Consider the following 13,462-nt stretch of genomic DNA (forward strand, 5'->3'; position numbering starts at 1 on the left):
CATTTAAAACAAAACCAGCCATGACTTTGTGCTTTGACAAGAATTTCTATAGCTCTTTTTTTTTTTCCAGAGTTCAACCAGATGACCAGATAATGCTGTAATCGTTATAGCCACAAAAGCACCTGAAGGTCTCTTCTCTACTCAGGTCAAGACTATCTTTTATATGCAGTTTGAAATAAGTTATACTTCCATGATGTCCGTTTATCCCCAGTGCTTAAAAAATTTGTTTTTATTATTTTATTTTGAGTCAGTAGTCAGTGGAGGAATCTTTGGTAGTTTGTTTTTTCAGTGTCCATTTACAAAGACTCTTCATGCCAGTGCCTGGTGGATCTTTTACAGCCTCTGCCAGGATAAGGTCACCTTCGAGGGCTTAGGATAGAGATGAGGACAATAACTGGGAAAAGCCATATATGTACTAAAATTCCAACAGCACCATCAACGGAATCTAAAGACAAGGAAAACAAGTGCCAAGAAACAACCAAACAAAAAATAAGTATTCCATGTAACAACTTCAGTGAACTAATGAAACTATTTTTGCATATGGAAAACATTTTTGGAAAACTTTTTTTTTTCAGTTTAATTTATCGGCTTAATTTCAAAGACGAGTGAAAGGAATGTAACTTACATGTACAGTTAGGTGTATGGTTTTAGGCATTTGACAAAATAAACATATTTTCAGATTTAAATTGACATAAAATGATATAAAAACTCATTCAGAAGATATTTTGTGGGTTTGTGACTGAACTCAACTTAAGAGTTCTGCTAGCAACATAAAATCATACACATATAGAATATTCTCAGAAATCCTAAATGCCACCATTTTATTTCAAACTTCCAAAATATTGAAGCTTAAAGACTGAGAGGAAAAAACCAAAACAAAACAAAAAAAACCCTGACCCTTGACAAAAAATAGGAAGGAATTATTATGTGTAGAGAAATTAGCTACTGCATATATAGTGGATTATGTATGTGTAGATCAGTCCAATATTTATAAATTAAGTAAATAATTATCTCTTTAGCGTTAATTTTTAGAAGCACCATGAAGTTCATTCTAACTAAAAACTTCCTTCCAGCAATCTGCCATGAGATTTCTACCAGAGTTGTATTTCACCTAAAACCTCAAGTTCAGGTGATATATCTTAGAATATATACCTTACCTGAGAATGCTAACATAGGAAAATCCAGTAATTCATTAGCCTGACTTAATTTACAGAATGACGATCGCCAAAGACAGAGCTGAGTTTTGAAAATAAGACACATACAGTCTCAGTTTTTGAAGGTGTGGCCATAATAATGTTAATTGCCTGTGTGGGGTTTGGAGCCTAAGCAGAATGGGCTTTGGGCCTCCAAACCGGTTTGTGCTTAGACATTAACATTAATTTAATACTCATCAAACACTATTCATCAAAATGAATTATATAAATGACAAATAGACAAGTGTAACAGGATACTTCCTCATACCACAGGGAATATTTTTATTTAAGTAAAATTATATTTCCTCTGATTTAGAGAAGCTAAATATAACTTTAATACTTATAGATATATCTCATTTAAAACAGCCAAATATTTTTCTGGCTTAGTTTAAGAAAACATTCTATTGTGTAATAATAAGGTCCCTACCAGTTTTCATTCTCATTTCACTGCGCCTACTGTTACCACATTTTCTTTTTTCTTTCAGGAGTTAATTATGTTCTCATGCTTTCTTCTTTTGAAAGGTTAATTCACCTTGTTGAATTTAATTTATAATATTTTCTGTGACTGAATTATCAAAAATGTAAATTTTTTGTATGAAATTCTAACTATCTTCAGTTAATATATTACTATCACTGATTCATGTTGTGAAATCCAAAGGCAATTGCATTCCTCTCTGAGGAGAAAGCATGGCTTCCTGTGCATTTGACAAACCTATTGCATTTGAGTACAGCTATTAGTTGTCTAAGGCAAAATTAGCCAGACACAGGGTGAAATTTTTACTAAATGGGTTCCTTGAATTGCTAGGTATAATGTACAAGAAGGTAAAACTATGAGCAAAATGGCTCACTGTTATGCACAATCTCAGTTTTTGTCTTTTTACAATGTGTAAAAGTTGAACCAATTCAGTTTATATGAGAGAGCAGTTGCTGGGCTTTTGTACAAATATTACTTTCAACAACTACACTGATATAATTTCTCACTAATTATACTCAATTAACAAAGATTCTGATTTGCTCTAGACCTAAAACAAAATGGGATCTCATGCTCCTTTTGTATGTGAATAATTGATGAATTTATTTTTATAAATTGTTTCATTGATATCTTTTTATATGATCACAAAATTGAAGATTCCAGATGGTTCTACGAAAATCGTTCAATTGGAAGAATTTGGAACCAGAAAGACTTTGGACTTCTCAACATCAAATGAATAATATGAGAATGATGTTTATAAGAAGCAGCCCAATACATAATTCTGATGTTTCTTGCATTATTTGTCATTTTTATTTACATCTCTTTTACATAAAAATGGATATGTGGTGAAAAATAAAATTTTAAAATATCATTAAACTATAATATTCAAACCAGAGTAAAAATGAAACCAAATTACTAAACAATTGATTGTGGTTCAGGTAGAAAAGGTTAATAATACCAGAAAAAAAATAGGGCTAACATATATATATATTTATACGTATAAATATATATGTATATTTAGACTTTTCAATATTAAATTTGTTTAAATGTTTAGCAAAACTGATACCTAGGAAATATCTTTATAAACTGAATAAATAAAAAGATGTATGTCTATATAAATGTTTGCTGAGTATATAGATTAGCCAAATATTTTGAGAAAAGTTATAAACCTCTGCTTAATAATATAAATTAAAAATATTTTTAAATCCTAATTAAAAATAATAGGCATAAATTGAAATTACTTTTATATTAGGGCAAATAAGCATACAGTCAAATGTAACACTTTGAGTTTAAATTATCTTCAAAATTTTATCATCTCATATATAATAAATTCTAAATAAACAAACTAAATGTTTTTTAAATTATAATATATTAGTTTGATAGTAATTACACAATTTAACATTTCATCAAGCCAGTTCAAGAAAGACACTTACTCTTACTTGTCAGGTCTTGTTTTGCACATTCTCCCTCCGCAATTGACACATCATCAATGGCGATGTCCCCTTCAATGCCAGAACCTCGAATACCTTCAAAAATGAGCTACAAATATGAATGAAAGAAACCTAAATGTAGAGCTTTAAGTTTCAGATGACTTTCTATTAAGAAACTGAGGTGCAAAACTTAAAATTGTCAATCCAAATACCTTTTATGCTTGATGACCTTCAAAATCCTTTCCAAAACCAAATTATCTTAATAAAACAAGTAATGGGATATGCCTTGCATAGTATATGTTTTTTTTCCTCAAAAAAAAATCTGTGCTGTTTTTTAAAATAAAACTATAATTAATTGCATAATATAATTAAACCACTACTACATATCCTATTACTTTTTATTCTCCAGGGTAAGGAAAAAAATTTTTTGAACACTATTTCTCTATAAAAGATTCCCTCCAAATTTCTATAAACGTATAACACTGGTTTTCTAAACATTTTAAGGAATGAATCAGTTTTGGGTTTTCTACAACAGTATTATGTGTTTTTTTTAAGCCCAGAGCAAGGATTTATCATCTTTAGAAAATTGTTTGATCTCTTGCAAATACAGTGAATAGGTTCCTCATATTCCCCAAATGTTATAATTTACCACTATGATTTCACTTTTGACATTCTATTTTTAAACACTTGAAGATATTTATGGGTCTACATATGGTGAGTGTTTCGTAGACAATCTTTGAATTTCCAGTATTTAGAACAGTGGGTGGCACTGAGGCTTAACACATGAGTGTTGAAAGAGTAGATGAGTAATATCATCTCTCTTTATCATAAAATTCTGGACACAATGACAATATAAGGAAAATTAGCAAATCATTTTAACAATTATTATTTCACTTTTATAGAAACAACAACTTTTCAGAATTTTTTCTATAACCCTTTATTTATTTCTTGCTTCTAGTTAAACCTTGTAACCCTTCTGATATGAAAAGGCAAACTATAGTCCCAGAAAAAATGTCTATGTGTCAAAATGAAATGTGTATTTTGGTTTTGCCAGAGAATAGTTAGCTTAATAAAGATCAATTTTAACATCAAGCTGATGTGTGCACTTTTGTAGAATTTCTAGCTTTATTTCATTGCAGCAATTTATAGTAAAAGTCTGTATGAATACAACTGTTTTTTACTTTTTGTCTTTGATGGTATCTTAATATGGCATCTTAAAGGCAAACTCATGGTGATTTTTAGAGAATCTAAGCATCCTTTGAAAAGCAGCCTTTGATCCACTGGTCTCTGATATACAACTACTATAATTTTATCAAGTGAACTAATTAGTAAGTAGAGGAATTAGTTATCAACTTTGATATTGAGTTCCTGTCCCCTGCATAAATAACATGTAAAAATAAGAATTATTTTCATAACTTGAAGATGAAAAATACTGAGACTTTTTATTATTATATTTAATTTCTGCAAAGAAGTTTCTCTGCTTACTTATGATGAGGTAAGTTAATAAAGAATTATGTCTTGGAAAAGTCCAAAGCTATTTCTTGGAAAAATATCCAAAACAGCCTGTATCATTGAAGCCATAATAAAACTGCAGGCCAGCATTCAAATATTCTGAACCAACTGGCAGTATACAAATGCTCATCTTCAGAGTCTGCAATGAAGCATTTCTTAAGCTGTCTGGAAATAATTACTTATATTTGACTTGGGGTTGGTGTTTTGGAAGATATCTTGGGAGTGGCTAAAAAACCTTCAGATGACTGTTTAAATCACAAATGAGGATTTTTAAAAACACTAGTAATATAAACATTCAAGAGCACTATAGATGGAAAAGAAGTCTTAGTGACTGCAGAATATTCCACTTTGTAGATATTTATTTAACCAATAGTACCTTTTTGTTATTGTTCGATATTACAATACTGGACAAGGCTGAGGTGAATGCATTCCAAAATATTCTTAGACACACTTACTTAGAGCACATGGCTCTTTAGGTCATGAAAAACTGTCCCTATCACCACTCTGTCTGTGAGAAGGCATTGTTTTTTTCCTAACCCTGTGTTTCTAAGTCTTTTGGGTATTTTACTTTTTTGATATATGCTGCTTACCTGGTAGAGAATCAATGTTAGAATAAATCAGTGGTTATTCCCATCCCCTTTATAGTTTTAGTTATGGGATGCTGAGTCTTCTCTCCTGAAGATAACAGCATGAATGGAATGTTATTTTGGAGAAAGTCAAAACTCATAGATTCATATTGATATGAGTCTCATTTCATAAAATCAAACATTTCCATTTTGGCCACAAGGCTAATACTTTATTGAATGTGAGTGAAGTACAGTCATCAGAAAATTTTCTTTTATGCAGGTATTTTAAGGATTCAAACTGAGTAAAGTGTAGATTTCTGCCTCTCCAACAAGTTTTAATTCTGGAATGAAGCAGGAATAAGAACGTATTACTTGGGAAAATTTGATATGGTAAGGGGAAACCTCCTGAGTCATTACAAGTTATCATTTGATAAGGTGGGGAGAGAAAGGAAAGGGAATAAACACTGCTCGCAGAGCAGAACACAGGGTTTGCAATGTAGCCGTGGCAAAGGTAAAGGGATATGTTCTGTGTGCGAAGTGAGCTCCTGGTGAAAAGGCTAATAAGGGTAGGTTAGAATGTTCTGCACCTGCTTACAAAAAACTTAATCAGAAGCTGAAGTTATAATCCTTTCATAGGAAGGGATTTCGAAGACACGGGCTCGGAATACATGGATTTCCCATCTTAGTCATGCAGACATGAGTAGATATTAAAATTAACCACAGCTTTTCTTATTTAAAGTACATAATGATTTTCAGTAAGTTTTTTTGTTACCTGGAGATAAGAGTCAACATAAGATAATGGGGTCATTTTAAAAAATCAAAATTAAAATATGTAAATCATCAAAATGATTCCTGAAATTTTCTTAACTGCTGCTCCTAGGATGATCGTGTCATTGCTTACAAAACTCCAAAACTTCTGCTACTGACTTTAAAGCGTTAAACACCCCTACTTTCTCTGCTAATTTCCTTTGTCTTCTCTTCCTTTGGCCTCTCTGTGCAGCTTGATCAGAAATACAAGGTGGAACCCAGGTTTATACTAACAATAAAAGTCCAAGGCAGAGAGATTGTGACAGATGCTGCTCCCTTTTTGCTATGGTCAGATTGGGAGGGAGTGTTGGTGAGCTTTCTGTGGTCAACATCAGAGTTGGCTGACCAATAAAACTGAGTATGTGTACTACCTTCCTGCTGGCAACATGTTCACTGTAGGTGTGCAGTTGGCTGAAAAGCGAAAGTACAAATTAGCAAAAGTCAAAGTTTCATGTGTCCAGAGGACTGCCCATATCTAGAACATTCTCTTACATGAATACTTCAATTCTTGGTGATCATGAATGAATTGTCACAGTAGAAGAAATAGGCTGATTTGTAAATCTATTATTTACATTTATCTGTACAACTATGAAAAACACAGTTTGTCACTGTATAAAACAAGTTGATTACTTATTATATAAGCATAGCAGGCATTTCATACATTGTGTGGAAATAAATTAGGGAATGAGTAGCTGTTGTTACAGGAATGATAAAAATAATTTGACTCTCACACACTCAGTACAGTTATAATCAGTGTTTAATATTTATTTATAAGGCCATGAGAACAGGAAATCTAACCAAATAGATGAGAGAAATACTGTAGTCTTCCTCAGGGTCCAATTTGAGCAGGAAGATAAAGGTCCTGAGCAGAATGTTTGTTTCCAGTTAATCTCCACAGCTGTTTTGCTATTCAGGAATCACAGACTGTGTTTAACTGGTCTTGACTCTCACAAAGAAATATTTATTACATTGTTATATTTATGCTCTGAACTCCAAGTAAAATTATATCTTTGAATTAATATAATAAAATTTTGTAGATTCTAGTAAACTTATGAATGGCTTCCAGACTTAGACTAAAGGGATACATTTTTTTATATTGTTTTGACTGTGAGATAGATAACAGAAATAAGATGCATAGATGCTAAATTTAAGAACGCACCATGGCCCAACTTTAAAGAGTTTATAAAAATAAATCCTTGGTGACAGACATTTTTTCCTCAGATATAAAAATGAGGGACTTTTATGATGTATCCTAACTTGGCAGATATCACCTGTATATAATGAAAAAATCTGAAATGCTCTCTAGTAGAATAGGTTAAATTATGCCATAATTTATGAAGTACAATCATAGTTCTGACTACTATTATATTACAAAGATAAATCTTTGTTGTTTTCCTCCTCTATATTCCAAAATGCATTTGGTTTAATTGCCATGAAGAATAAATTAACAACATCTAGATACTTGGGGAGAAAATGTTGAGGTTTAGGTCTTCTAATAGAGAGTTCAGTTTATGCAAATATTTTCCTCTTACACAATCATGATGATATTATTCAAAAGGACTTTTCTCACTGAAATGATAAGTTTAAATTTTAATGTTTTCACAGTATGTATATGCAATTCAGCAAACTCAGTATGCAAGAAATACTGCATAATTAGAAAGTTAACTCTTGGTTTGTAATGCAAGCGGAAGTTCAAATATATATATATATATATTTCCATAAATATATATATATTTGTGATTTATCACAAAATCATTTTGATTCATAGACTGACAGTTTCTTACACGCATTATGATGCTTTATACATAGATATGGATGTGAATACAGAGACAGAGATATAGGTGATGCTGTCAAAGCTTATATTCATATATAATTTCTGAGTAAGAGCTAGATACATGCAGCACTAATGAGTAAAAGTAGAGGGTGAGTCAAAGAATACAGTGCACTTCTGATAATCTGACTTAAGCATTAATGGTGCTTTCTGCAAATGTTCACAACATTATTTTTTCCTGAGGAGAGATACATGCCTTCTGATCATCATTGCTAAGACAAACACAAAGTCCAAGAATACAGTTTGAAAACTGACAGTATACAACACTTGGATAAACTTCAGGGTATAAATTTGAAAATATTAATTATTAATTAAATATAAATTAACATTAATAATTTTACCTTTATTTTTTCACTGGGTCAGCAAATAATTGAACTAGCCTTAACTATTACAACAATGTGAACCAGGTGGGTAGCCTTCGCTTCTTCTCCGGGGAAGCTATACAAACATGAACAGTGAGTTTAATTTCAGAAGACTATGCCAGTCCAACTTGCTAGATAAAAGTCAATTAGTTGGCAGAGCTTCTTATATGAAATAATACCACAAGAGTGTAATTGTTGGCAGAAACAGAAGGAAAGAAATTGCACTGTGAACTACAAGTGGAAAATGTTTTCAGCGGTTGCTTCTGGAGCCATCATCATGTTTATGTACTTGTCATGGAATTTGGCACAAAATGCTCACTATGTATCTGCATGAGTGTGTGATGTCTATTTAGGAGGACAGCATTTTCCAGATTAACATTATGCTTAGTCAGATAAACATAAAGTCAGCATGATATAATAGAAGCACCATAATCTTTTTTCTAATCCTTACTAAAGGTTAATTATTAGTGTAGTTTAAGATAAATAGGCCCAAAACCTATATCCAAATCTTGAAATGAGGATAAAAGAATGGAAATTCTCCAGAATTACTTTCACCTATAAGAAAATAAAAAGATAATATTTTATGTGCCACAATGTCTCTAGAAAATATTTAGAATATGCTATGAAAGAAGCAAAGTACTAAAAGGAATGGTTAATTTCCTTGGTGCAAAGTATAAAATATGTAATATTCTAAGACTAACACTGTATTAATTTTACTTTTGTTGGAAAATTTACCCTAATTCTTCCAAATCCAGCAAAATATATTTTCATTATAAGCACTGATCATGCTAAAGTAATTCTAGAAAAAGAGCCACAAGAGAAATTTCATATGACAAAACTTCAATTTACCCTGAAATGGACTACAAAATAATTTTATTTTCAGCTAAACAACTAATTGGGCACACTGCAAGAATTTTTAAGTGGTTATGTTTTAAAGGGATTATGGACCAAACTAATTTAAAGGCATGAAAGTCCAAATGAATAAGACAATGCAAATGTTAGTGAGTCAGAGGCTCACAATCATTTATATCTCATTTAGAATTATGCTGCTCAGAATATACTCTAAGAATTCAGAGTCACCAATTCAAAAGAACCTACATACCCCCATGTTCATAGCAGCACTATTTACAATAGCCAACTGCTGGAAAAAGCCTTTAGTGCCCATCAGTAAATGGGTGGATCAAAAAACTGTGGTACATTTACACAGTGGAATAGTACACAGCAGAAAGAAAGAAGGAACTCCTACCACTTGCAACAGCATGGATGGAACTGGAGAGCATTATGTTAAGTGAAATAAGCCAGTCAGTGAAAGACAAATAGCATATGGTCTCACCTATAAGAGGAATCTAATGAACAAAATAAAGTACGAACAAAGTAGAACCACAGGCCTGGAAATATGGGACCGACTGAAAGTGACTAGAGGGGGATAATGGTGGAAAGAAGTGGAAATGACTAGACAAAGAACATGTATGAATGATCCGCAGACATGGACCACAAGTGTGGGAACTGACTGTGGCAGTAGAGGGTGGGATGGGCAGAGGGGGGCAATGGGGGAAAAATGGGGACAATTGTAATTGAAAAATAATAAAAATGATTTGATAAAAATAAAGATGAAAATCAAAAATGAAACTAAAGAAAAACAATAATGCAAAACAAAAAGGAATTCCAAGAGGTAAGAGATATCCTTTCCACTTGAATTAAAGATGTCCTAGAATGCCATAAAGCTACATCTGAATAATAAAACTTCTCACAACTTGATTTATATGTAAATATATTTCATACAATTGTTACCATGCTTTCCTATATTTCTGAAAAGCTTCATATTTTATAAACAATTTTTTACTAAAAAATACTTTGATTAAAGTTCAAAATAAGAGAGAGAAAAAGATGGCGGAGGAGTGAAAGGGAGTCACGCTGACCTCCTCCCAAAACCAAACTGGAATTGCAACTAAATAATGGAGTAATCACCTGGAAAGCAGTGGAGCGATAGTGAGAGAGGAGCCTTGGTGCCGCGGACAGCGGATTCGACTCTCACACATCCCAACGGGTGAGAAGTGCGGTGGAGGCTCGAGAGGGTGGGCTGGGTGCGCACGGGCACTGGCACCAGAGGGACATTGAAAGGGCCAGTTAGCTTCCCCCCGAGAAGAACGGGGTCTGAATCATAAACAGGAACCCCTAAACTACAGCAGCTAAAACCAAGAAAATACAGACAAAACGCAACCCCGAAAAGCTTAGGGGTGCTCTCTGCCAGAGACAGGTGGCTGGGGATGCAAAAAGACATTTAAAGGGCAAACGCAAAAGTTGCAGCGGCAGCCACCCTCCTTGATCGCTGGGTACAGGCGGCAGCAGGGTGGGCTGGTGCCTGGGAAAAGACTAGTGAGGAAAACTTTGTGAAGAGAACTGACTCTGCGGCCGGTGGAGCCCCGGTGATAACGCACTTCCCACTCTGCAGCTACCATCTCGCTCAGGCATAAGGGAATCAATCAACCTGCCTTTTGTGCGCTCCGCACACAGCTTGTGCGCGTGTGACCTGCGGGGCTGAGTGCAGACTGGCTGGGAGAGCCTTGAGGAGAGACTGGAGACAGTGGCATTGGGGAAAGAACGGGAGGAGGAACCGGGGAGTCCCGACTCCCTCCCCGTTCGGGAGTCTCCATTGTGGGCTGGAAAGGCGCGACCCCAAAGAGGCAGAAGCGGGGCGCGCATGAACCAGACCGCCTGCGATTGAAACGCAGTCCGCACAGGGGTTGGATCCTCAGCTGAAGGGGTCGCAGAACTGCCCAGAGGCCCCTGAGGGGAGACTAGAAACGGAGGAATTGGGGAAAGAACGGGAGGAGGAACCGGGGAGTCCTGACTCCTTCTCCTTGCCGAAGTCTCCATTGCGCGGGAAGAGGCCACACCCCCAAAGAGCCAAAAGCCGAAAAGCAAACATAGACACCCCCAAAACACCCAGAGCAGGCTCGCACACTTGCGCCGAGTGACTGGCGAGGGTTGGCGAGCGTGTGTGTGACTCATGCGGGCTGGCGAACACTTGCACCTGCCGGCAGGCCTCACACAGACTGGCACCCATACGGCCTGCGAGGGAGTGCACAGAGGGGCAAGGGCAGGCGTAAATTGACCTACCCGCCGCGATTGCGGAGCAGCCCACAAAATAAGTAGAGCTGCCCAGAGTCCCTGGAGGAGAGACCAGAAACAGGATTAACCGGAGAGCTGATTTCCTCCCATTTCCGTAGTCCCCATTTGGCGAGGGCAAGCAACGCACCCAAAGAGCCAAAAGCGGGGAAAACACACAATAGAAGACTCTAAACTGACCAGTGCCGCTAAGCTCGCGTGCCAGGGAGGTCAGATGAGCACGGGAGGTCGCGAATAAGCCCCCTGGTCTGGGGCAAACACATGCGAGCCCAGGCAGGTGGGGGACCCTGCCGCGCTGGGAACGCGCTCAAGGAGCTCTCGTGAGAGCGCAGAGAGATCCCAAAAAATAGCCCAGCCCTGACCGAAGGGGTCACAGAGCTGCTCCAAGCAGGAGTCAGACACAGGCATTAGACTCCTGAAAGGCTCAAACAAACAACCCAAGGCCCTATAGGGTCAACAACTGACATCATCAGAGGCAAGCCAAGAAAGAAAAGTAAAGGACAAAAATACTTAACAGACTCTCACAAAAATGGGAAGAAAAAGAAGTTCTCCCCAAATGAGTGGAAAAGGGGACTCCCCACAGAGAGAGCTCAATGAAATAGAGGCAAGGGAACTATCAGATATGGAATTTAAAACAATGGTTCTAAGGAAGCTCAATGAGCTCAGCCAGCTCAAAGAGAACTATGAGAAACTGCAGAGAAACTATCAGGATCTTACAGCAAACTATATCAGCCTGGAAAAGGACATAGAAACTATCAAGAAGACACAAGAGGATATGAAGAATACCATTTCTGAATTGAAGAACACAGTAGAAGGAATCCAAAGCAGGCTGGATGAAGCTGAGGATCGAATCAGTGAGATGGAGGATAAGGTAGAAAAAAGCTCCCAGAAAGAGCAAGAAATGGAAAAACGGCTCAAAAAGAATGAAGAAGCATTTAGGGAAATGCAGGACAACCTGAAACGCAATCATATCCGTATAATAGGGATACCAGAAGGAGAAGAAGAGGAGCAAGGAATAGAGAACCTCCTCGAAAAAGTAATGATGGAAAATTTCCCTAATTTGAGGAGAGAAAGGCTCTCATGGATCCAGGAGGCACAGAGGACCCCACTCAAGAAGGACCCAAGGAGGTCCACTCCAAGACACATCATCATTAAAATGGCAAATGTCAAAGACAAAGAGAGAATCCTGAAGGCAGCAAGGGAGAAGGAGAAAGTAACATACAAGGGGGCCCCGATACGCCTAGGAGCTGACTTCTCAACAGAAACACTCCAAGCCAGAAGGGAATGGCAACAAATATTCCAAGCCATGAAAAGCAAGGGCCTACAGCCAAGGCTGCTCTACCCAGCTAGGCTCTCCATTAAAATAGAAGGAGAAATACGGAGTTTCCCAGACAAAAGAAAGCTAAAAGAATACATCTCTACCAAACCAGCACTCCAAGATATGCTAAGGGGACTGGTTTAAGCAGATGAAGGAAAAGAATGAGACAGAGAGGAACACAAGTCCAAAGAGAAAAGATGAGTAAGTTTCTATCAGTAATATCTCTCAATGTGAATGGACTAAATGCCCCATTCAAAAGACACAGGGTAGCTGAATGGATAAGAAAACATGACCCACACATATGCTGCCTACAAGAGACCCACCTCAGAGCAAAAGACCTACACAGATTGAAAGTAAAGGGATGGAAAATAATATTCCAAGCAAATGGACATGAGAAAAAGGCTGGCGTTGCCATACTTGTATCAGACAAAGTCGATTTCAAAGCAAAGGCCATAAGAGAGACCCAGAGGGGCACTTTATCATACTTAAAGGAAGAATCTATCAAGAAGACATCAACATTGTAAACTTATATGCTCCCAATATAGGAGCCCCCAAGTTTATAAGGAAATTGTTGGATGACTTCAAAAAAGATATAGACAGGAACACACTGATAGTAGGGGATTTCAACACCCCACTGTCCAAAATGGACAGATCTTCCAAACAAAACATTAATAAACATATCGTGGCGCTGAATGAAACGCTGAATCAAAGAGACTTAACTGACATATATAGAATCTTACATCCCAAAGAAGAAAAATACACATTCTTTTCAAATGCTCACGGCAGTTTTTCAAAGATAGACCACATGATAGGACACAAAGCAAGCCTCAGTAAATTCAGGA

General features: G+C 36.3%; 1 protein-coding gene across 1 annotated transcript in view; it reads right to left on the minus strand.

The window, feature by feature from the left end:
* Window positions 1–356: 356 nt before the first annotated feature.
* Window positions 357–13,462, minus strand: part of MDGA2 (MAM domain containing glycosylphosphatidylinositol anchor 2) — an 873,596-nt gene continuing 860,490 nt past the window's right edge. The window contains exons 16-17 of the mRNA XM_054592473.1: window positions 3,099–3,204; window positions 357–445 (exon numbers count right to left, since the gene is read on the minus strand). Coding sequence (XP_054448448.1) covers window positions 357–445; window positions 3,099–3,204 — 195 coding nt within the window. The remainder of the gene's footprint in view (window positions 446–3,098; window positions 3,205–13,462) is intronic.

The sequence above is a fragment of the Pteronotus mesoamericanus genome, unplaced genomic scaffold, assembly GCF_021234165.1.
Source record: "Pteronotus mesoamericanus isolate MK-2021 breed Mesoamerican mustached bat unplaced genomic scaffold, CSHL_Meso_final contig_100, whole genome shotgun sequence".
Lineage (NCBI taxonomy): Eukaryota > Metazoa > Chordata > Mammalia > Chiroptera > Mormoopidae > Pteronotus > Pteronotus mesoamericanus.